At 44.2% G+C, this 24,289-nt stretch overlaps 2 protein-coding genes across 4 annotated transcripts in view; one reads left to right on the forward strand and one right to left on the reverse strand.

Moving 5' to 3' along the window:
- MAP3K13 (mitogen-activated protein kinase kinase kinase 13) overlaps positions 1-14,796 on the forward strand; it is a 221,868-nt gene extending 207,072 nt beyond the window's left edge. For all 3 annotated transcript variants that reach the window (XM_011981874.1, XM_011981873.1, XM_011981872.1), the window contains 3 exons: positions 3,004-3,074; positions 5,919-6,216; positions 8,050-14,796. In XM_011981874.1, coding sequence (XP_011837264.1) covers positions 3,004-3,074; positions 5,919-6,216; positions 8,050-8,151 — 471 coding nt within the window. In that variant the 3' untranslated portion in view covers positions 8,152-14,796. The remainder of the gene's footprint in view (positions 1-3,003; positions 3,075-5,918; positions 6,217-8,049) is intronic.
- A 508-nt stretch (positions 14,797-15,304) lies between these two features.
- Positions 15,305-24,289, reverse strand: part of TMEM41A (transmembrane protein 41A) — a 15,578-nt gene continuing 6,593 nt past the window's right edge. The window contains exons 2-5 of the mRNA XM_011981871.1: positions 22,857-23,010; positions 20,857-21,018; positions 20,326-20,464; positions 15,305-17,467 (exon numbers count right to left, since the gene is read on the reverse strand). Coding sequence (XP_011837261.1) covers positions 17,247-17,467; positions 20,326-20,464; positions 20,857-21,018; positions 22,857-23,010 — 676 coding nt within the window. The 3' untranslated portion in view covers positions 15,305-17,246. The remainder of the gene's footprint in view (positions 17,468-20,325; positions 20,465-20,856; positions 21,019-22,856; positions 23,011-24,289) is intronic.

A 24,289-nucleotide genomic window follows, 5' to 3' on the forward strand; every position in this document is an offset into this window, starting at 1 on the left:
AAAAAACAACAACAAAAAAAACTATGTAGTGGGGATATGTAATCAAAATAGTTTGGAAACCACTACGCTACAGCTCTAGTCCTGAGGGATGTTACGGGAAGTAAGGAGCCTGTTATAGAATAAGTTTAAGAAGCACAGTATTCTCTCATCCCCTCATACATATTCCTAGTGCACATTAACAGTCCTCTACTTTGAGAAATCATGCAGTAAACTTGTTTAACCGAGCATTTCCTCACCTATTTGAACATACTGCCTTTTAAAATTAACATCTATTAATCCCCCGTGGCACTAGCTTTCTTCACAATTTACTTTGGAAAACATTGCCTTAATTGACAGGCATCGTGACCCAGATAGTTCTTAGTCATTGAAACCTGTTTCTCTCCTCCTTATCCACTGGCTGCCTAGGATTTGTCAGCTGGGAAGCAGACTACCATAGCAGTTAAGAGCGCGAGCCTAGGAGTCAGACAGATCTTCCTTTAAAGCCAGTCTCTTGGCCGGGCGTGGTGGCTCATGCTTGTAATCCCAGCACTTTGGGAGGCCGAGGCAGGTGGATCATGAGGTCAGGAGTTCAAGACCAGCCTGGCCAACATGGTGAAACCCCATCTCTACCAAAAATACAAAAATTAGCCAGGCGTGGTGGCATTCGCCTGTAATCCCAGCTACTCAGGAGGCTGAGGCAGAGAATTGCTTGAACCCGGGAGGTGGCTGCTGCAGTGAGCTGAGATCCCACCACTGCACTCCAGTCTGGGCGACAGTGTGAGACCCCATCTCAAAAAAAAAAAGAAAAAGCCACGCTCTTCCACTTAGTACCTCTATGGACCTCAGTTTCCTTGTCTATAAAATGGGCCTAACATTGGACTCTGCCTCATCAGTTGATATAAAGACTACATGCATGAATACATATAAAGCATTTAAAACAGGGTCTGGAACATAGCACTTTTCCAAAAGTATTAGCTCTTCTTGCTATGAGTCAAAAAGAAGATTATGTATGAAAAATGTTTACAACATGCTAGACACCCACCCAATTCTAAGTATGGTTTCATCTCATCATCATTATTCATCAGGAATTTAGCTGAAGGAATGAAAGGGTATAAAATGTAATGAGTATGTTTGGTCAACTAGGCATTGAGTAGAAAAGAAGCTGAAGCTGAGGGCTGTCATCTGAAAATTGCATTTCCCCCTCCACCTACACTGCTGCTCCTGTACTGACTAAGCAGTCCCAGAGATTAAATTGTGTTTCAGGGGCTGGCCACAGTGGCTCACGCCTGTAGTCCCAGCACTTTGGGAGGCCAAGGCGGGCAAATCACCTGAGGTCCAGAGTTTGAGACCAGCCTGGCCAATATGGTGAAACCCTGTCTCTACTAAAAATACAAAAATTAGCCGGGCATGGTGGTCCACTCCTATAATCCCAGGTACTCGGAGGCTGAGGCAGGAGAATCACTTGAACCTGGGAGGCAGAGGTTGCAGTGAGCCAAGATCGCACTACTGAACTCCAGCCTGGGCAACAGAGCAAGACTCTGTCTCAATAAATAAATAAAAAATAAATAAATAAATAAATAATTATGTTTCAGCTGGTGCAGTTGATTTGGGCCAATCCATTCTCTGCTCCTCCAACTCCGATGGCCAGTAACTTGTATTTTTTGGTAACTTCTTTATTAAGATATAATTTGCATACCATACAGTCCCCCCGTTTAAAAGTGTATAGTTCAATGCTTTTTATCCACAGAGTTGTGTAACTATCACCATGACCAATTTTACAACACTTTTATCACCCCAGAAACAAACCCCGCACCCTTTAGCAGTCACCCCATCCCCTAGGCTCCCCCAGATAACATGTATCTTTGAACCTTTCTCATGCCGTTGTGATATCATCTACGGGTCTTTACGCCATAGAACACATACCTTGTACATTTGGCTTCATTGGAACCTCACTCCCACAGAGCTGCTCAACTTTTCTTTACCAAAGCATAGTCCCATAGGTCCTCCTAGGGTAAACCGCTCATCTCAGTAGTCAGGATAACTTCATCTCTGTCTTTCCTATTTAAAAAAAAAAAAAAAAGCATATCAGAATACAAGTAAGAGTCATGATATTTTAGAACTGACTTTTAAAAAGGTAAATTATTCTCAATATTTGGTACAGTTCCTTGGACCCAATTACCCACATTACAAGTGATTGGGTAATCCAGCGTATCATGATGCTGTGCTTAAGGACAGTTGATCTTAAGTGTGGCTGCTCCTATGCCCTTGGTTTGAGATGAGTTCTCTGTAAAGGAAGATCACCTCAGTCAGGACACTTAGCCCGCCTTCCAGATCAACCACGGAGCCCCAGCAATCATGGGGCCTCAGGTGTCCCAGCCAGAGCTCTCTTACTGCTGCCAACATGCTGACTCAATAAAAATGCATTAAGTACTTTCTTTTAATTGACAAACAATAATTACATATATTTATAGGGATAACACCAATTTTGTATGCAGAATTGTATTAATGGAGTGAGGCATACAGTACAAACAGGATATAGTCTAACCCTCAAAAATCTCTATCCAACCACATAATATTAGTGAAAAAGGGATTGGTATATAAAAAGGGAAAAAGTAATTGTTGGGCTTTGAGGATTTCAAAGATCACTTCTATGACAGAGCCTGGAACCACTAGTGACAATGATTACAAGAGACTGCCCCCAAATCCAAGACCTCCTCTCCAACTTCCCTCTCCATCACTCACCTCTGGACACTTTAATGGAGTCATCACCTCCCTGAGGACAGAGATAAATTTCACTCAGTTCTACATGTCTTCCAGCATCTAATGCAGGCCACCATCACAGGTACTCTGGAAAAGTTGCTAAATGAATAATGAGGACATGTATGTTTAAAGATGACATTCAGCAAGCTACTACTAAATGAATGCCTTTTGATGATAATTACATTTTTTACAGATAGTGGGGATGGTGTGAGAGAGAGAGTGACACTAAAATAAATAAAACTCTTTTCTCCTTGTTCTCCTCAGAGTGGAGATGACTCCTCAGAAGAGGAAGAAGGGGAAGTAGATAGTGAAGTTGAATTTCCACGAAGACAAAGGTAAAACCAACAAATGCACATGATTGCTTTTAGTGGAATGGGGAAAAAATCCTAAGTTTACCACTCCTGCTCTTCAACCACAGGTGATTCCCTGGCAGCCACCTTATAGGCAACTTTGAACTCACTGTGTTCATGTTTTCCTGTTGCCACGTTTTGGCAGTTGTCCGTGCATAGCAGATCCTAGTTCATCAGCATTCATTTTACAGCAACTTCATGATGAGGAGCATGAATACAGGATTCAAGATTACAACTGAGAATACAGTGGGCAGTTTGTGACAGATGGCCATGCTATTTTATGGGTAATTGTGTTGGTTTCTAGTGTGTCTCCCTGTGTTAGTCTGCTCAGGCTTCTGTTACACAAACTGGATGCTTAAACAGAAATTGATTTCTCACAATTCTGGAGCTGGGGAAGTTCAAGATCAAGGTTCTAGGTGACTCGGTTCCTGATGAGGGCTCTCGTACTGGCTTGCAGACAGCTACCTTCTTGCTGTTTCCTCACATGGCAGAGAGACATCTTCCTTCCTTTAAAAGGTGACAGTCTTATTGGATTAGGGGCCCACTCTTATGACCTCATTTAACATTAATTACCTCCTAAAGACCCTATCTAGAGGGTCTATCTAGATACAATTATATTGGAGGTTAGAGCTTCAACTGATGAATTTGGGAGGAAGACAATTCAGTCCATAGCATTCCCCATGCCTTATATTTTATACCTCAAGTTAAATATGATTAGATAAGTTGAGTCCACCTTCAACTCAGCCTTAGAAATAGCTTCTTGCTTAGATAGCGATAATAATACTCCTGCTAGGAGTCAATAAGGGCCATCTCCCCTTACTTCTAAAATAAAAGCTGCCCCTAATGTAGAGAAGATAGTTTTCCTACCAAGAGGTCTTTTTCTGCTAATAGACACTGTGTTCTTGAAGAGTAATGCTCTAAGAGGCAGAGGTTGCAGTGAGCCGAGAAGGTCTCCCCAGGAAGGTTTGTGTACCTACCCCAAAACAGGAATTCCCTACAAATGAAAGGACTCCTGGCTCTTTGATAAATTATATTCTGGATCCCCACATTATGCACAAAATTGAAATCTGTTCTCATTCCCTGCTATTCCTGGACTCTTTATGGCCTCTTCTTATATATCCCTGATCTGCCCCCCAACCCCCCACCAACTCACCCCATCACCTGGCCTGGGCATCAGCCAGGCCTAGGTCATATGGCATAAAATCTCTTTGTACTATGCCAGGTGCTGTGGCTCACACCTCTAATCTCAGCACTTTGAGAGGCTGAATCAGGAGTTCGAGACCAGCCTGGCCAACAAGGTGAAACCCCGTCTCTACTAAAAATACAAAAGTTAGCCAGGCATGGTGGTGCACACCTGTAGTCCCAGCTACTCAGAAGGCTGAGGCAGGAGAATTGCTTGAACCTGGGAGGCAGAGGTTGCAGTGAGCCGAGATCACACCACTGCACTCCAGCCTGGGCAACAGAGTGAGACTCTGTCTCAAAAAACAAAAACAAAAACAAAAAAAACTCTTTGTACTAAGAAATACAGAAAGATCAGACACTGGCAAAAGAAAAAGGCAGTCTTTATTATTTGTTTTCTTATGTTTTTTAAGCCAGTGTAAGCTAATATCATTCTTATTTACTAAGCTGCTTATAAACAATGGGAAGGAAGTGAGGAACTTTTGCAAATTTTCTCCCCAGAAGCTCTGGCTCATCAGAGCCAAACCCAGATGTTAACTGGAATGAGCTACTAACTGGCTGGGCAGTACCCACAGCTGCAGAGTGAATGTTCCTTCCAAGCTCATTTCTGTTGGAGGTTGGTCAACAGAGGTAGTGAAGGCACTTGGGCCTCCAGGGTCACCATGCCCAGTGGATACTGGGCTCTGGGAAATGAAGCTGGGGTAGATTGACGGGGAGGTGAGGGATGGGGGTTAGAGGAGGACACTGATCAAAGTGTGTGTAGACGCAGCCCAAACCTCAGCTCTGCCTTTTCTCATGGTGTGGCCTTAAACAAGTCACTTCCCTTCTCTGGCTCCAGTTTACTCATCTGGGAAATGAGTTAGTCCAGAGACTCTCCAAAGTCTCTTTCACCTGTGAGAATCTATAACTCTAAATAAGAGGCATAATTTCAATTTGGACATTTCCATACCATGCATACATGTACATAATATGATTAGACAAGCTGATTTTTTTCAAAGACAAGTCATAGCCATCAACTTGGAGTGTAGTGTTTAGTCACATAAATATATAAACCAAATGAAAGGGGAAATTAAAATTTCCTTCTTGTGTTAGTTACCTTGGGCTGCCATAACAAAATACTATAGATTGGATGGCTTAAACAACAGGAACTTATTTCTCAAGTTCTGGAGCTGGGGAAGTCCAAGATCAAGGTGTCAGCAGATTCAGTTTCTGGTGAGGGCTCTCTTCCTGGCTTGCAGACAGCCACCTTCTCTGTTTCCTCACATGGTCTTTGCCCTGCACATGCATGTTGAAAGAGGGTGGGAGGGAGGAATGGAGAGAATCTCTTCCTCTTCTTATAAGGCCACCAATCCTATTTGATTAGGACCCCACACTTATGACTCCATTTAAGTTTATTTACCTCCTGAAAGCCCTGTCTCCAAATACAGTCGCACTGGTATTAGGGCCTCAACACGGAATTTCGTGGGGGATAAAATTCAGTCCATTGCTTTAATGTTAAAAGTTAAATAGTTTCTACCTATCTTGATTTCTTAGGCCTCCTCGATGGCAGGAAGAAAACTAGATTATCCCTACCACTACTATGAGTGACAGATAAGGAAAGGAAAGTAGTTGTTCCTCCGACTAAGTTCTCCTGGTTCTTCTTGGTTCTAGGCCCCATCGCTGCATCAGCAGCTGCCAGTCATATTCAACCTTTAGCTCTGAGAATTTCTCTGTGTCTGATGGAGAGGAGGGAAATACCAGTGACCACTCAAACAGTCCTGATGAATTAGCTGATAAACTTGAAGACCGCTTGGCGGAGAAGCTAGACGACCTGCTGTCCCAGACGCCAGAGATTCCCATTGACATATCCTCACACTCAGATGGGCTCTCTGACAAGGAGTGTGCCGTGCGCCGTGTGAAGACTCAGATGTCTCTGGGCAAGCTGTGCGTGGAAGAACGTGGCTATGAGGTGGGGGCTTCTCCCTTCTCCCATCACTGTTCCCTTTTTTGCTCTTTGGGGTTCAAGGCTCTAGAGCCTTTACAATTTTCATTTAGTAATAAGATATAACAGTAACCTTGTATTAGTCTGTTCTCACACTGCTATAAAGAACTACCTGAGACTGGGTAATTTATGAAGAAAAGAGGTTTAATTGACTCACAGTTCCACAAGCTGTACAGGAAGCATGGCTGGGAGACCTCAGGAAACACAATCATGGCAGAAGGTGAAGAGAAAGCAAGCATGCCTTCACATGGTGGTAGGAGAGAGAGAGCGAAGGGGGAAGTGCCACCCACTTTGAAACCATCAGATCTCATGAGAACTCACTCACTATCATGAGAATAGCAAGGCGGAAATCCTCTCCCATGATCCAGTCACCTCCCACCAGGTGCTTCCCCCAACACTGGGAATTGCAATTCAACATGAGATTTGGGTGGGGACACAGAGCCAAAGCATATCAGGCCTCCAAGAAGTAAGTAGAAGTACAGAGATCAACAGAGCTCCCAGAAATGAGGCAGTTTCTCCCAAATGACACACATACATTGAACTGCTCAGGAACCCTTCATGTCACGATTTAACTCAAACATCCCCTCCTCCCACTCCCATCTCCCAACGTAGTTAAAGGTCTGAGCCCAGGTCAGGTGTGGTAGCTCAGACCTGTAATCCCAGCGCTGAGGCAGGAGGATCACACTAGGGTCAGGAGTTCAAGATCAGTCTGGGCAAGATAGCAAGACCTTGCATCTACAAAAAAAAAAAAAAAAAATTTAGCTGAGTGTGATGGTACATGCCTGCAGTCCCAGCTCGTTGGGAGGCTGAGGTGGAAGGATCTCTTGAGCCCAGGAGTTTGAGGCTGCAGTGAGCTGTGATCACACCACTGCACTCCAGCCTGGGCAACAGTGAGACCCTGTCTCTGGGAAAAAAAAAAATTATTTTAAAGGTCTGAGCCTCCCCGCTCCATACCCTGACTCTTCCCTGGATGATGCCATCATAGGACATATAGCACTTTATTTCATATTCAGGATTGCCTTTGGAGGGGCAGGCTAGCATAGTGGTTGTAAGTGTATACCCTGGAATCTGACTGCCTGAATGCAAATCGCAGCATTCTACTTACTGTGGGACCCTGGGCAACCCACTTAACCTCTTTGTAAAAAGGGGATGATAATAGCATCTGTCTCATAGGGTTATCATGAGGACTAAATGGATTAACAGATGTATTAATAAAGTACTTACCGCAGGGCACAGTGGCTCATGCCTGTAATCCCAGCACTTTGAGAGGCCAAGGTGGACGGATCACGAGGTCAGGAAATCAAGACCATCCTGGTTAACACAGTGAAACCCCATCTCTACTAAAAATACAAAAAATTATCCGGGCGTGGTGGCACACGCCTGTAATCCCAGCTGCTCAGGAGGCCGAGAGGCAGGAGAATCACTTGAATCCAGGAGGCAGAGGTTGCAGCAAGCCGGGATCACACCACTGCACTCCAGCCTGGGCGACAGAGTGAGACTCCATCTCTAAATAAATAAATAAAGTACTTACAACAGTGCCTGGAGCATAGCAAACGCTACAGAAGTGGTGGTGTGCTGGGCACTGTTATTATTGTCGTAGCAATCATCATCATCATCTTTATGTGTTTTCTTTCTCCATAAGCCCCACAAGGACAGGACCTGGTCTCATTTACCTCTGTAGCCCCCTTACCAAGCGCAGTGCCTGTTGTGTGGGAGGTGTTTGACATATATTTACTGAGCGTATATTTACTGAGTGATTATCGAAATGAATTAAGGTTTTATTTTGTCTTGCCTTTGCAGAACCCTATGCAGTTTGAAGAATCGGACTGTGACTCTTCAGATGGGGAGTGTTCTGATGCCACAGTTAGGACCAATAAACACTACAGCTCTGCTACCTGGTAATGAAGGAATACACGTCCTGAAGATCTCGTGACTATACTGGCATTTCAGATCCACCCCACCCCCAGACTCATCCCACTCTCTCCCAGCATTTTGTCTGGGAAGAGAGACTACCCCATCTTTACACCCCCTAGAAATGAGCTGCAATAACAGGAACATGAAACTTCGCAAATCTCTGGAAAATAATATCCAAATGAAATTAAGTCTCACTGAACATTTCAATCAAGAATGGCAGGGATCTATTTTATTGAATATTCTAGCTACTGTAACATTGATATTTATTTTTGTTTGACATTTTAACACTTTGTACTGTAAAGAGTGAACTATATATGAGATAGAGATACAATAATTTCTTGCAAAAAAAAGAGATAAAGAAAAAGAAAAGGACAGAAAAAAAGAAATAAGTGGAATTTAGGAGCAACATCCTTGGGAATTTGTGGGGCCGGGAGGTATTATTGCTGCTTGAACAGGGGACCAGGTCTTTTGGCCATAAGTGACTAAAGAAGAGCCAGAGCAAGACATTTAACGTTTTAGAACACAAAGAACAGCAAAAGAAAAGCCATTCCAGGCAACTTGTGAACAGATCATATTCACTTCAACCAGCTTGTCCAGGTGGGTTACAGAAATGACCTAGAAAAGTCTGGTGACCAGATACTCACGCCCAACGTCTTCAAGGGCGTGTGCTTCCTCTAGGAGGGAAAAACAAACAAGTCTGTATGTGTGGAAGCTGATTTCATTTTTAAATGTTTAAACAGCAGTTGGTAGTGAGGTTTACAGATAGTGTCAAATCTTGTTTTTGGCAAATACGTCCCTTTTTAGTGCTGTCACTGTCATGACCTTGACAAATGTGCTACCTTGACCCAATGTGTTGATCTTTCATACTCAAGTGCCATTTCCTTGTAGCTCATTTCCTTTCTGTCTGCTGACCACTTCCTGTAGGAACAAAGGTTGGGGGGCAGTACTGAGGAGGAGAAAAGGGTAAGAGAGGAAGAACATCTACAACGGTGTTAGGAAAGCGAACGTGGAATTTATAAAACTCCATTCTCAGGATCACTCAGTTCAGCTACGTGGAGAAGATGGAATCACCCTCTCTGGAACCAGGTTGCTTGTCTACTTGAGTCATATTGATTCAAGCAGGAGAACAGACTTTGAAGGCAGCTAGGATGTATGTGTGTCTATACAATGTCTGAGCCCAAATCATCCCTTTGTTTTTATTTACTAGCTCATTCTATGTTGGAAGTTCTTTTTTTGTTTTGTTTTGTTTTGTTTTGTTTTGTTTTGTTTTTTGACAGAGTTTCGCTGTTTTCGCCCAGGCTAGAGTGCAATGGCACAACCTTGGTTCACTACAACCTCCGCCTCCCGGGTTCAAGCGATTCTCCTGCCTCAGCCTCCCAAGTAGCTGGGATTACAGGCGCCCACCACCACGCCCAGCTAATTTTGTATTTTTAGTAGAGATGGGGTTTCACCATGTTGGCCAGGCTGGTCTCAAACTCCTGACCTCAGGTGATCCGCCTGCCTCGGCCTCCCAAAGTGCTGGGGTTACAGACATGAGCCACTGTGCCCTGCCTATCTTAGAAGTCTTAATGACTGGTTACCACTGTCAAAATAAAGGCAAAAACAAGCAACCTGCAAAAGGCAACTCCTCTCCCAGCACCATAGCATTTTTGTTCAATGCTACTTGTAAAATATCTTTTACTTCACTCCAAATCAATGCAGTTTTAAGGAACTGGATTTGAACATTTGTGGAAAGAACAAGTGATGCTGAGCAGAGACAGGAAAGATTTTTACATTTGCCAAAAGCATGAGGTCCTGCCTGTCTCCAGGGTCATGGGCTCTGAAAAGCATTCCAAGGTACTTCATGGTGCCTTGGCATTATGGAAAATTTTATTTAGAAGTTTGTGTACAAATAGATGTTGACCTAGTACCTGTCCCTGTCTCCAAGATAGATTACTGTCAAACAACCTCTCTAGATTCGCTGGACTCTTTGACATTGCATCATGTTGGACATTAGGAAATACTTGCACAGACAGCTGTTAAACCATTTCCAATGCACATGAAAATGTTGTCACTCCTCTGGGTTTCACTAATTGTATCAGCCAAAAAGGAAAGGCAGGAGGGAATTTAGAATTCCTTTTGCTTGTTTGATCCATTTGTTTACACTTTATGTTGATACATTGATTTAAAATGTAGTGTCTGTGATTTATAGCTCTTAGGTAGGATGAAGGAAAATGTTTAATTTATACAAAGAACAGTATTGTTTGCATTAAATTATTCCATTTTGTAAAAATTCTGTAGCTGGACTACATGAAAGATCTTAAGTTATGGCATTATTATCATTGTTATTTTATTTTATTATAATATTCTCATTTTCTGTCGATCAGAAGGTGTGATTTATGATGTAGCACAATGATTGTGTTTATTGCTAACCAGGAATTATTATGGATTTTATTATTTTAATGAAGGAATGAAAATGGAACTGCCATTTGGGAGCTCCCTGGTATTGATCTTAGCTGTGTTCCCTAATTTTCTGTGTACAACAATCATCTGAGGATGCATGTTCTGCCCTGAAGCCCAATGGATACATGTGATTTTGACCTGATCATGAAAGCTCCTGGGTGGGCCAATAACCCCCAGGATGTCAAATAGTGGATGGACATATAGTTCAAAAGCTGTAAACTTTCTAAAGTTTCTTAGGAAATAAAATCATGGGACTATATTAGAAATAAAAAGAGAATGATTTAATGTCCTGAGAGGAACAGACCTAGAGGGTTTCCGCACAGGGCTCATGGATTCATTTCAAGAACTGACAACATAGTTTGCAATCTCTTTCCTGCCAGACCCCTTTATTCTCCCATCTTTATTCTCCTAGTGGGGAGTAGCAGGGAGACTGAAAAAAGAAATGGTGTACAGTAGTCCCCTCTTACCCATGGCTTCACTTTTCATGGTTTCAGTTATGCTCAACCACAGTCCAAAAATATTTGATGGAAAATTCCAGAAATAAACAATTCATAAGTTTTAATTGCACGGCATTCTGAGGAGCATGATGAGATCTTGCCGCTTGCTGCCCTGGATGTGATCCTCCCTCTGTCCAGCATATTCATGCTGCTCATCCATTAGTCACTTAGTAGCAGTCTTGGTGATCAGAGCGACTGTCTCAGTTATCAGATGACTGTATCGCAGTGCTTGTGTTCAAGTACCCTTACCTGATTAATAATAGCCCCAAAGGGCAAGAGTGCTGTGCCTAATTTACAAATTAAATTTTATCATAGATATGTAAGTATAGAAAAAAAACAAAACATAGTATATATAGGGTTTGGTACTACCAGAGTTTTTAGGCATCCACTGGGGGTCTTGGAATGTATCCCCCAGAGATAAGGGAGGACTACCGTATATACATGTAGGGCATGACATAAAACGCCTAACTGTGATGTCATCCTAGAACAAGACTAAAGAACTTTAAGAAGGAGGCCTGGTCACTTAGAGAACCAAGCACTGGAAAAATATCTTGAAAGGCCATATTTTCCATCCTCTGACTTCACATCTCACTGTACTGCAAATCTCTCTGGTTCATTATTCCTTGGAACTGAGATGCTACAACTCTATGTCTTCTTTCTATCCAACATGAAACACTGGCACTTTTGTCCAATTCTTGCCCACCTTCAGTGGCAACAGAGAAACATGAGGGTCAGCTTCTATCTTACATCTTTCAGTGATGGTCTTCCTAGAAAACCTACCCCTGATACCTCATAATTTTGATCAGTTTTTTTTTTAATTCTCATCTTGATTATCTGTTACACTATTGTCATCACACACCTTATCTGGATTAACTGTTATGAGTATGTTAGGGTAGTACGTAGTGGCTGAATCTCAGTCCTTCATTGTATAGTCGAGAGTCTGAATAAAGTCCATATTGAATACATTTTTTTTGAGTAGAATTGACTAGGTTTCAGAGAAGAATAATGTCCTCAGTGGAGGTTAAAAAGGGAAATACCTTTTCTAGCCCAGCCTGGTCCTTTGCTGCCTGCCTTGTGATAACCAGGAAAATCTTGAATTGATGTATGTTTCTTTGAGAACGACTCCACAGTCATCTGAAGAGTGTTGAATCAAGAGCTCAGGGAAGTTATGAGCTAATTCTTCAGTCCCAACAAGTGTGTTACAACAGTGCTTCCAGGAACCTCACAAGACTGTGATTTCAAGCTGCTTCATTGATGGAAAGTTTCACCACCTTGGGATGAATGTCCATGTTCAGTTAGCATCTGTTTTTGACTGACTGCAAGATGATGAGTTTTAATTTGGGTTACAGATGAGCATTTTGTTCTGATTTCCATCTATTTCTAGGTCATATGCTCTGGATAACAGTTCCTTTTAAAATTGCTTTGCAGAGGGACTGAGAAACCTGCATCTACTTTGAAATCATAATGGACCTTACCACCACTTAAGTTTAGACCTGTTTGCAAGATGGTGGGGAGCTCCTGATTAGAAAGATGAAGATGCCAGCTCTATTGTAAATTAGCATCTTCTTGAAGTTGAGATACTATGTTTTAAAATGTTGGCATCAACAAATCTATCCTTCTAGAATTAAAGACATTTTGAGTAGGATTTAGTAGGTACTGGACATCTCCTGTAGAGCTTCATCATGCTAAATTATTCCCTTTCCTTTTCTAAGTAATATATGTGCTTGGGTTTGGGGTTTGCCTGGCGCCAACCCAGACATTTTTTTTGGAGGGGGGGCGGGCAGGATCTCACTCTGTCACCAGGTTGGAGTACAGTGGCATGATTATGGCTCACTGCAGCCTCACCCTCCTGGGCTCAAGTGATCCTCCCACCTCAGCCTCCTGAGTAGCTGGAACCACAGATGTGTGCCACCATGCACAACAATTTTTTTTTTTTTTAGAAATGGGGGTCTCCCTGTGTTGCCCAGGCTGGTCTGGAACTCTGGATTCTAGCGATCCTCCTTCTTTGGCCTCCCAAAGTACTGGGATTACAAGTGTGAGCTGCCACGTCCAGTCTCCAGACTATTTTAAATGCCCTCTCCCACTGGGGAACATTGGCATCCTTTAAGAATAAATGCATCCTTTTTGATCAGATGACTTACTCTTTTTTTCTTCAATGTCCTATGTCTCAACTTTTTTTTTCCTTTTCTTAAAACAGTCCCACTTGAACTTCCTGGAACTGAATTCTCCAGAACGTAACATTTATAATCCATAGAATTCCTGCCCTGCTTTGCAGTAGAGTGTGCTATGTTTTGTTTTACCACTGAGCCAGAAGTCAAAATATTATACTACCACTTACCACCATCTACCCCCTCCAAGACCAAGACCAACATTATGTATTGAGCACTGTATCTTCCCTACTGAGCCGAGACATAGCCTCAGAACCTCTCAACATAGCACTTGGAGCAACAATTGCCACTTGACTGAAATTGCTGTTTGAGCTTTAGTTAGCCCCAATGGGAGAACGACAGGCTCGCGCTAGTGTTCTATTATGGCTCCATCTGTGGTGTCAAGGGTGGTACCACTGAAAGGGGAAAGGTCACTTCCCTCCACCCACTGCCCTTCTGGACAACAATTCCAATTGAAGGAACACCAATCACTGATGGATCCAATTCCAAAATGTCTCTTCATTCACATTTAATTCTGTTGAATGAATATGTTCCTCCCTCACCTTTTATAAACAGTAAATTAATATAAGTCCCATTTACTTGCTTCTTTCTTAGACTCTATGAGACTCATGTACCAAAATAATGTGACATTCTTTTCGAGACTTTGACTTGTACTGTCAGTATGAATTTAGTGCCTTTCCAGGCAGCAAAATGTTTCTTCTTTGCTGATTTCATAGGACAAACATCCCAGGATACTCATACCACCAGTGTTACCAACCTCACAGACTGGCACATTAGAATCATATTAATCTGCTTGTTTGCATGTTACAACTGATACTGCAAATGCCTATTCAAGTTAGACTGAACTAGGCTAAGCAGAGGACCCTTGTGGAACCTGGAGCATTTCTCAGGGACAGGTGGCTAAAGAGGGGAGCTCTGAAATCACTGCTCTGAGAAACAAGAGGTGGGTTAAGGCTTTTGTTAACTGTCACGTGGCCAGGGTACAATGGCAGGATTTCACAGAGTAGAGCCCTAAGCAGATGGCAAGACCACTGTAAGGAAGCTCCCAGCAGCATCCCAGGTCTGCTCTCCAGAGCCACTTCACAGCACTCAGGGATCGCTGGCTCCCGGCCCCAGGCTGCTGTCCAGTGACCAGGTGGACAGGGTCCTCCAGTGACTGCAGGCCAAGGGAATCCTGGCCAGCATGTGCAAGCTATTAGGAAGATGTCCCATCTTGCCCATATCACCCCAGTGGCTCTTCACCTCCAGAGTGACCACTTCCCAGACTCTGGAAGTGGGAAGACCCTCTTTGATGCTTTATTACAATAATTTGAGCTCCTATGGACTTGGAACAAATGCATTTCTCTTTTGTGGTTAAGTCTCCAAATGAACGTCCTTACCTGCCTCCCCGCTGGTCTCCCGTACTGTCAGTCCCCAGCTCCCAGTGTTTTCTGATGCCGGCTCCCTCTCTGTATTGAACAGCAATGGGAACAAGAATGACTATCAAAGCAAACAAATGCATGGAATTAAACAAAAAGTGTACTTCACTGTTTCCTAGTCCTGTCTTTTTCTAAATGTACCGTTTGCGTCCCAAGAGTTGCCTTAACAATCTCAGCACTTGTCAGAACTTGAGGGAAAGGAAGACTTTCCATGACTGGGTTTCCCGCAGCCACAAAAAAACAGGTAATGGAGAAAGCTAGTTTGTGATTCTTATATTTGACACAGCCACGAAAGGAAGAGGCAATCATCATTGTATTTGGTGACAGCCTCTTCTTGACTATTCTGTAAAGGTTAGACCAGCACTCTGCTTCTTCCCTATACTTTCCTGCTGCCCATCTGGTAGCTACTCCTGTTACTAGTGACCCCACTATACAGGGAGCAGAGAGAGAAAAAGAAGATGAAAATCTGGCTTCCAATCAATTATTTTGGTAAGAAGCATCCTGAGAGTGGAAAGCTTAAAACACCATTTTGGACTGTCTGATTTTCAGCCAATCCTAATTTCCACTGGCAAGGGTAGTTGAAAGTTAACAACATGTTCAAACAAGCACCACACAGAACACTTATATCCATTTATTTGGGAAATTGCTTTGCCTGTAAACTCACAACTGATAAGGCACATTATTGCAAAATCATTGGGGTGGAGGGAGGGAGGCAAATCTTAAGATTCCTGAAAAGGGGCAAAGGGCACACACTTGAAATGCTGTGAAAAACGCATTTCTCCTTCCCTCCCCCTACTCCAGAACACCAAGGGCCACAGTCTTCAAAGTCTGCTGCCTCCTTCCCCCACTCTCATTATCAAGGCTTCTTGTAAAGAAACACGTTTTCAACAATGAAATCCTTGGTGTGAAAGGATCATACCATAACCGAAAACCATCACCTGGGAATGCACTCTCCCTATGGAACATGAGTATTCCCAAGAATTCATGTAGAACAAGAGGCCTAGATTAAAGTCTTGGTAAGACCCTTGGCTAAACCAAATCATCAACCCAGCAGATGATGTCCAAGAGCCACGGTCTGGTAAGTCCTGATGAGATACTCCTGCGGGGTGCAGGATCACAGGGCTGGTCAGTTTAGGTGCCAAGGTCCCTCTGTCTTTGGAAGCATTCATCCAGGTCCGTGCCAATTCCGTACTGCAGCTAGAGGAAGTAATGACAGCTTAGCGCATTAAGATACAACACAACAAAGTTATCAGAAGCCAAGGTTTCCCTTTGAATTAAGACATAAAATTATTAAAAGATGCAATTATTCTTTGGTTACTCTCAGCAAATAAAAAAATGAAAAACATTCAGAAGGTATACTGCCTGATGGCCCCATATACTGAACTCATTCTCCTAGCATGACACAGAAGGGATTCCTGCAGAAATGACAGATAAAATGTTTGCCTGGTCATCTGATTCAGGTGAGTCAAGGGCCCTACCCCATCCAGATGGATAAGAATTTCTCCAGAACATATCCATAACATACAGCGTTTGCTCCATTCATATTTAATAGTCTGTTTGCAATCAGCTTAACTGTCAGGACATGCAATCACAAGTAGGTTTGACATACATGGTAACATCAGTGTGTCTGAACACAAGAGCATGACAGAAATCATCATGCATGTGAGCAATACGTGGAAGTCCTAGGCAGTTCGTCAACTTGTTTCACTTGGCTTATGAAGAGGTAGGTCATCAGCAAAAAAGTACAAAAGAAATGCTCTTCAAGAGACGAACAGAAGACGAAGAGCGGTGTCAGTGATGTGGGTTCCCATGTCATCATCGGTACCAAACATCCACAAAGATGCAACAGGACATCTGTCCCAGCAGCCTGTCACTCTGCAAAAGTGGTACTCTGGACAAGGACGGTCAGCATCTTCTCCCAAGGCAGCTCAGGGGCTGGCATGAGGCAAATACAACAGGCTATCCTGAGCTCCTTATTAGACCACAAAATATAATACAAACAGCATTTTCTTTTTCTTTCCTTTTTTTTTTTTATTGAGACAGAGTCTCACTCTTATCACCCAGGCTGGAATGCAGTGGTGTGATCTCGGCTCACTGCAACCTCTGCCACCTGGGTTCAAGCGATTCTCCTGCCTCAGCCTCCCGAGTAGCTGGGATTATAGGCGCATGCCACCATGCCTGGCTAATTTTTGTATGTTTAATAGAGACAGGATTTCACCATCTTGGCCAGGCTGGTCTTGAACTCCTGACCTTGTGAACCACCCGCCTCGGCCTCCCAAAGTGCTGGGATTACAGGCGTAAGCCACCGCGTCCGGCCACAAACAGCATTTTCTAGGAGGCATCCGTTGTAGTGTCTGCTACACCAGGGCTGGTTTGAAAACCTGATGTAATACACCTTCAAGAGCAGAGTGTCCTTTCTGACAAGACACTGCACATTGATGCACAGTGTCCATATCACCTATAGAAGGCAATTAAAAACAATGAGGGGCTTTAGAGGACCACATCCATTACACAAATAAGCAACTGAGTCCAGGGACGTGGCAAACAGAAAATCCAGATCACGTGTCTTTTCTACTGTGTATGTGATTAGCAGTGCTTGTTTCATTCAATTGCAGATGTTTCTGACTAAATTTTTTAATGAGGGTTCCAGGAATTAATGCCACCATGGCAATGGCCAATAGCTTAAAGACAGTGTCCCAGGAGAAAAGAGCATCCAGAGAGGTTAGGGTTGACAGGATGGAGCCTGTCTGCACACAGATGAAATTGTATGGGATCAAACCTGCAAGAAGAAAAGGGAAAAGTACCTGTTACTAACAGCAGCAAAATTAAGAAAATAATAATTCAGAAATGTCACCAGGAACAGTGACTACAGTTTTTTGTTTTTTTTTTTTTTTGCTTGACTCTTGACCCTTACACATATTAACTCTTTCCCTTCTTTCCTTCTTTTCTATTCTTTTCCCTCCTTTCCTCACTTCCCATATATACCTGTCTTGTTCAACAAAAGAACTTGAGATATTTACACAAATAATACATACTACTATAAGATAATTTTAAAATAGGGCCAGGAATAGTGGCTTATGCTTGTAATCCCAGTGCTTTGGGAGGCCGAGGTGGATCACCTGAGGTCAGGAGTTCAAGATCAGCCTGGCCAACATGGTGAAACCCTGTCTCTACTAAAAACACAAAAATTAGCCGGGCATGGTGGCATGCACCTGTAATCCTAGCTACTCAGGAGGCTGAGACAGAAGAATCACTGGAACCTGGGAGGCAGAGGTTGCAGTGAGCCGAGATCTCACCACTGCACTTCAGCCCAGGCGACAGAGATAGACTCTGTCTCAAAAATAAATAAATAAATCAATTAATTAATTAAAATTTCAAATAGGAAAAGCAAAATGTGTGCAGAAGAATACAAGGCATCAGGGAGTACAGTTACTAGAAAAATGCATAAGGTTCACCTGTTTGCTAAAAGTGGGCCCCAAATTTGGTTCTGAGTACCCAACAGCCAAAGTAAAGAGAGAAGTGCCATTGCTGACAAACAGTTTTTTAAAAGAAGTACTATTCACATTCTGCACTGTCTTAAAGATGTCATCAAATCCACTGTATTCCAAAAGTCTGACTGGCTGACCAGGCTAGCTGCAGAACAATCAGCTGGTGACACTGTTAAAAACACATCCTCGGGCTCCACCCCAGAAATTCTGGTTACTTGGTTCTGGGGTAGTGCCCAGGAACCTGTATTTTAAAAGCCCCTTCTCCACTCCCACCCCGAGATTCTGATTGGTTTGGAACCCTCTGATAGTCCATTCCTCTTCTATAGGAGAGGAAGCATACAGGAGATGAAGATCCCAGACCCCTCAGGGTCACACAGCTTGTGAGTTAGGGGACAGGAAGCCTGGCCTCCAGAATCTTGCCAAGCCACCTAGGTAATTAGAAGCCACAAACCCCCACTAGCTGAGGGCCTGAGGCACTTGCCTGAAAGCCACTATGACCAGAATTGGCTGTGGTAGATCTTGCTTCTATTTAAGATCTCCATTTCTCTCAGGTATCCCCTATTAATAGCAGCTGCTCAACCACAGTTTTGCTCTGTTTGACCTAGAAGCCCTGAATCGTCTTTCCCTCTAGGCTCTAAGGAAGGTTGAAGAGAAAGAGATCCTTGCATTAGGCTTAAGGAGGGTGGTTTTCTTCCAGTATGGAGAAAGCAGCGTCACTGATCTTATAGGATGTTAGCACTTTACCACTCTGATAAAGGTGGTCTAAGGCCCCTACTTTGAGAAACACTGCTCTAGTCCCAGCGCCTTATCTGGATGAGTGGCCCTTTCAGAGCAAGTAGCTTGCTGGAGGTCATATAATTGTCAAAGGCAAGGAGAAACTTTAGATATCGTCTAATTCAGTAGACTGCAAAACTCAGGATCCAGCAGAATCCCTTCTAGGGACTAACTACTTGCATCACCTGGAAAACATCAAAAGATCCTGATCCCTGAGTCCTACCCCAGAGGTGATTTAGTTGATGTGTGGTGTAGCCTTAGCTTAGGGATTAAAATCTCCACAGGTGATTTTTTTTGGTTTTTGTTTGTTTTTGTTTTTTGAGATGGAGCCTCACTCTGTCACCCAGGCTGGAGTGAAGTGTCATCCACTCAGCTCACTGCAACCTCCACCTCCCAGATTCAAGTGATTCTCCTGCCTCAGCCTCCCAAGTAGTTGAATTACAGACGCACACCACCACGTCAGGCTAATTTTTGTATTTTTAGTAGAGACAGGGTTTCACCATTTTGGCCAGGCTGGTCTTGAACTCCCAACCTCAAGTGATCCGCCCGCCTCAGCCTCCCAAAGTGCTGTGATTACAGGTGTGAGCCACTGAGCCTGGCCTCCAAGTGACTTTTAATAGGTTTGCAGGCGATTCTTAATAGGTTTGCAGTTTGAGAACGACTGGGTTTGCAGTTTGAAAACGACTAGGAACTGGATTAAAATGCATATTCCCAGATTCCACTCCCAAGATTCTGATTCAGTAGGTCTCGAGTAGGCCCCAAATCTAGATTCTCAACAAGCCCCCTGACCCTACCAATCTGATAAAGGTGGCCCAAGGCCCACACTTTGAGAAACACTGCTCTATTCCTAGCCAGGTGGCCCATTGAGGGTAAGTAGCTTGCTGCAGGTTGTGCAATTGTCAAAAGGCAGGAAGGAACCTCATTGATGCCAGCTCTTCCTAAGGCAGAACTTAAAACAGTGGCCAAAAACCAGACAGGAAGTCCCTTGCTCTGCTCCTTTCTTCTGTCCCCACTCAAAACTCATGGACACATACCCTCATTCCAACCCTGCTCTTCCTGCTAGCATTTACTGAGTACTTACTACGGGCCAAGTTGTATACTTTACACAGACTATCTCTTCTAATCCCAGTGCCCAGCGCATACAGCCATGCAATGAACAATCTTCATTTAGTCCAAAAGTATTTTTATGGGTTTTCATGTTGAAGCCTGAGTAGATCTGAAATCAGGAATCATTTCTTTAGATCATAAGGCTTGAAGTCACACTTTGTGAGCCTGTGTTCTCAGAAGCAGGCACATGCTCATGTGGCCAATAACCCAGGGCAGACCCCCAGTGTGACAGCTCTGAAGACTCAAAACTACCCTACTAGCATCTTACCGATAAGAACTGAGAAGAAGAACTGTACGATGGGGATGTTCAGAATTGGGGCCGAGAGGTTCAAGAACCAGTTTGGTGTCATGGGGAAAAGTCTCAAAAACAATAAGAAAAAAAACAAGCTGTTTCTGTTCTCCTCCACCTGTAGCCAAAGAGAAGAAAGCTGTTAAGAAGTAGAAAGGGTTTCCAGGTATTGAAAACTTGCTGGTGCCAGGCACTGTTCTAGACACTTTACATAATCTGTTCCCAATTCTTCCAACAACCCTTCAGGGACAGATTGTTTTCCTCATTTTAAAATAGAGGTGCTGAGGATCAGAGAAGTCAAGAACTTGCCCAAAGTCACAGAGCTGGTAATGATGGAGCTGGGATTTGATCCCAGGTCTATGTCTCCTGAAGACATCAAAAGAACCCCTAGGACCTCCTGAGACAGTGTGGAAGAGCACTGTGGGAAATCCCTGCCACTTGCTTCTCTTAAGGCCATGCACGTGGTGACTTTCTGGGGTCCCAGCTCTCAGATGTGACCCCTCCCCTTACCTTTCTCTGCAGCAGGGCCACTTTATCAGGAAAGTAGGACACCACCAACTGTTTGCCAAAAATACTGGAGAGCAGGTAGCAGCATGTGGCACCCACCGAGGTCAACACACAACACAGCAGAAGCCCCAGCCACGGCCCAAACAAGGCACCAGCTAAAACATTCTGCAAAGAAAACAAACCCTCAGGCATGTGACCATCTGGCAGCTATCAGCAACCTCATCTTGGAGCCTGAGAGTCATAGGTTCCCTCCTCCTTCACTGCTTTTTTCCAGCTAAAACCCAATTGCCTTATTTATTTATTTATTTTTAAGAGACAGGATCTCGCTCTGTCATGCAGGCTGCAGTACAGTGGCATGATCATCGCTCACTGCACCTTCAAACTCCTGGACTCAAGTGATCCTCCTGCCTTAGCCTCCCAAGTAGCTAGGACTGTAGGCACACACCACCACATCCACCTATTTTTTTTTTTGAGACAGGGTCTCGCTCTGTCTCCCAGTCTGGAGTGCAGGGGCCCGATCTCGGCTCACTACAACCTCTGTCTCCTGGGTTCAAGCGATTCTCCTGCCTCAGCCTCCCGAGTAGCTGGGACTACAGGTGCCCGCCACCACGCCCGGCTAATTTTTTGTATTTTTTAGTAGAGACGAGGTTTCACCATGTTAGCCAAGATGGTCTCCATCTCCTGACCTCGTGGTCCGCCCGCCTCTGCCTCCACCTCCGCCTCCCAAAGTGCTGGGATTACGGGCGTGAGCCACCGCGCCCAGCCTACATCCACCTACTTTTTAAAATTTTTTGTAGAGATGGGGTCTCACTGTGTTGCCCAGGCTGGTTTCAAACTCCTGGGCTCAAGTGATCCTCCCACCTCAGCCTCCCAAAGTGCTAGGATTACAGGTGTGAGCCACTGCCCCAGGTCCTAATTGCCATTTAAAGAGGTGACTGAAAAATTATGAAAAGACTGGGAACTACACCTGGCATCAGTCTCTTCACCTTGAAAATGAGGATAAGGATAAAAGCCTCAGGGGGCAGGAGAGAATTAAATGGGATCTGTGGCTGTGGTAGATTCTGCAATCACTGGGGCTCCAAGAAAGTAGAAATGAAACTCACAAGTTATTTTTACTATTTTAAAAGATGAACACAAACCATGAATTTTCCCTTGGTGGGACCACACAAGCTATATAAGATGTCTTGTTTCTTTGCTTTGTGCTGGAATTACATCCATGTAGTATGCTAATCCCGGGGGTTCCATGTTGACCAGAGCTCTAGCCGACATTTGAAGACGTCTTAGTTTAAGAAAAAGGGAAAAGTGAACCAATACTTCCTAAATGCATTTTGGCTGCTAGACATCATCCTGACAAAACATGGGATCCAAGACAGAAAGTAAAAGGAAGCCTTGGTATTGGGAAGAGGGGGAGCTGCTGAGCACTGTGTTAAGTGCTTGACTACATGACCTGTGTAATCCTCACTACATCCCTGAGTCATGTCATCCTTGCCCCGTTCTACAGGTGAGAGATTAAGTATCTTCCCCAAGACCACAGCAGGCAGAGTCAGGGTTCATCCTCAGGTCTGGATGTGGAGCCTCCACCAAGCAGCAGCTGGCTCGCAACCCTGAAGAGGAATCAGTCCAAGACAGAAGACAGACACAGGGAAGCCTCAAGGAGTCAGCCCCTGACCCCGAGCCCCACACCCCAAGCCCCACACACCTCCCCTGCCTCTCTTGGACATGTCTGCTTTTCTTCTAGTTTCCAATAAGGAAACTGCTTGAGCAGGTCCAGCCTCAGCCTAGAGGAGAGAAACATGCTGGGGCAGGAGAGGGAAGCAGTACAAAAGGAAGCTGTCAGTGTCTCCCCCTTCAGTGCTCAATCCCACAGTAGGCACGCTGAGGGCCACTGTGTGCCAGCCCCGCTACACCCACTGTCACGTTTAATCATCCCCACACAACAATCCCAGGAGGTTACAGGGGAGTATCCGAATTTTACAGGGTAGGAGGGAGGGCAGGACACTGACCAGGAAGCTGGAGCCGGGGATGGCAAAGCCCTGTTTGTAGAGGTAGGCACTGCAGAAGAGCAGGAACACGTAGGCCTGGTGCTCCTTCCGGTAGTCTCGAAGGACCTCAGAGAGTTCCCGCAGCTCTGCCAGGTCGGAGGGGAACCACAGGGACCTGGGGATTTGGAAAAGCAGATGGAAACATGAGTTCAGATCAGCCCAGTGCCCACGAGAGTCATTCGCTGTGTCTTCCTTTCAGAGTAGGTTTATAAATATGCCCATTATCTGGTCTGCTGGGAACACATACACTCCCAATGACAGACAACCTGATACGACGTTGCAGAGACAGACAGGAGAGCCCTAGTTTGGAAGCAAGAGACCTGGGTTAGCATCCCAACCCTGCTACTTTCTGTTGTATGTCCTTGGACTAGTCCCTGGGTCTGTTTCCTTATCTAAAAATGAGGGGTTGGCGCTAAATAGTCATTAAGTTCCCCTTTAGCTTTGGGATTTTACAATCTGTTCTTAAGAGGCAAATGGATTCATTTCCAGGCAAGTTCTAAATGTCCTAAATTGCCTTCCTTTCAAGGACATTGCCTCCCCCACAAACCAAGAACAATTCAGATTTCAAACTGTTCCTGAGGTGCCAAGTAAAACGACTTTTTAGCATTCACTATAAAGCCAATTAAAGATTCTTCAGGCAAGTATATCTATCCCATACTACAAACGTAACTTTTTTGATAATATGTCAGGCTTGAATCAAACCCTTTAAAGAGCCTACTATTTCATTCTGCTCTTAATCTGGTCCTCAGTGCACTTTGAATCCTGTCCAAAGGTTACAGTATAAAGACTACCTTGCCTCTACCATCTGAACAGTCCTTGAATCCATCACTGATTAATTATGAGCAAACCCTCCCACGTCTCATGAGAATGCTTCCCTTGGTATGTCCCACACCCACAGCAGAGCCTTCTTAACTAGAGCAAAAGAATACAATAACTGAAAACAGTTGCCTTAATAGTCAAATATCAGTAATTCCCTTGACCACACAATGCTGTACTAGGCACACTTCCAAGCACTTTATAAAGAGTATGCAGCACTCATAAAAACCAGCCACGTAAGTATTGCTCTGCCTCCTGCCTCGACCAGTCGTTCATTAGAATGGGAAAAGTAGGCCTAGCGCGGTGGCTCACGCCTGTAATCCCACCACTTTGGGAGGCTGAGGTAAGCGGATCACCTGAGGTTCGAGACCAGCCTGGCCAACATGGTGAGACCCTCGTCTTTACTAAAAATACAAAAATTAGCCGGCCGTGGTGGCACGCGCCCGTAGCCCCAGTTATTCGGGAGGCTGAGGCAGGAAAATTGCTTGAACCGGGAAGGAGGAGGTTGTAGTGAGCCGAGATCGCGCCACTGCACTCCAGCCTGGGTGACAGAGCGAGACTCCGGCCCGGGGGGGGGG

Source organism: Mandrillus leucophaeus, unplaced genomic scaffold (genome assembly GCF_000951045.1).
Source record: "Mandrillus leucophaeus isolate KB7577 unplaced genomic scaffold, Mleu.le_1.0 Scaffold231, whole genome shotgun sequence".
Classification (NCBI taxonomy): Eukaryota; Metazoa; Chordata; class Mammalia; order Primates; family Cercopithecidae; genus Mandrillus; species Mandrillus leucophaeus.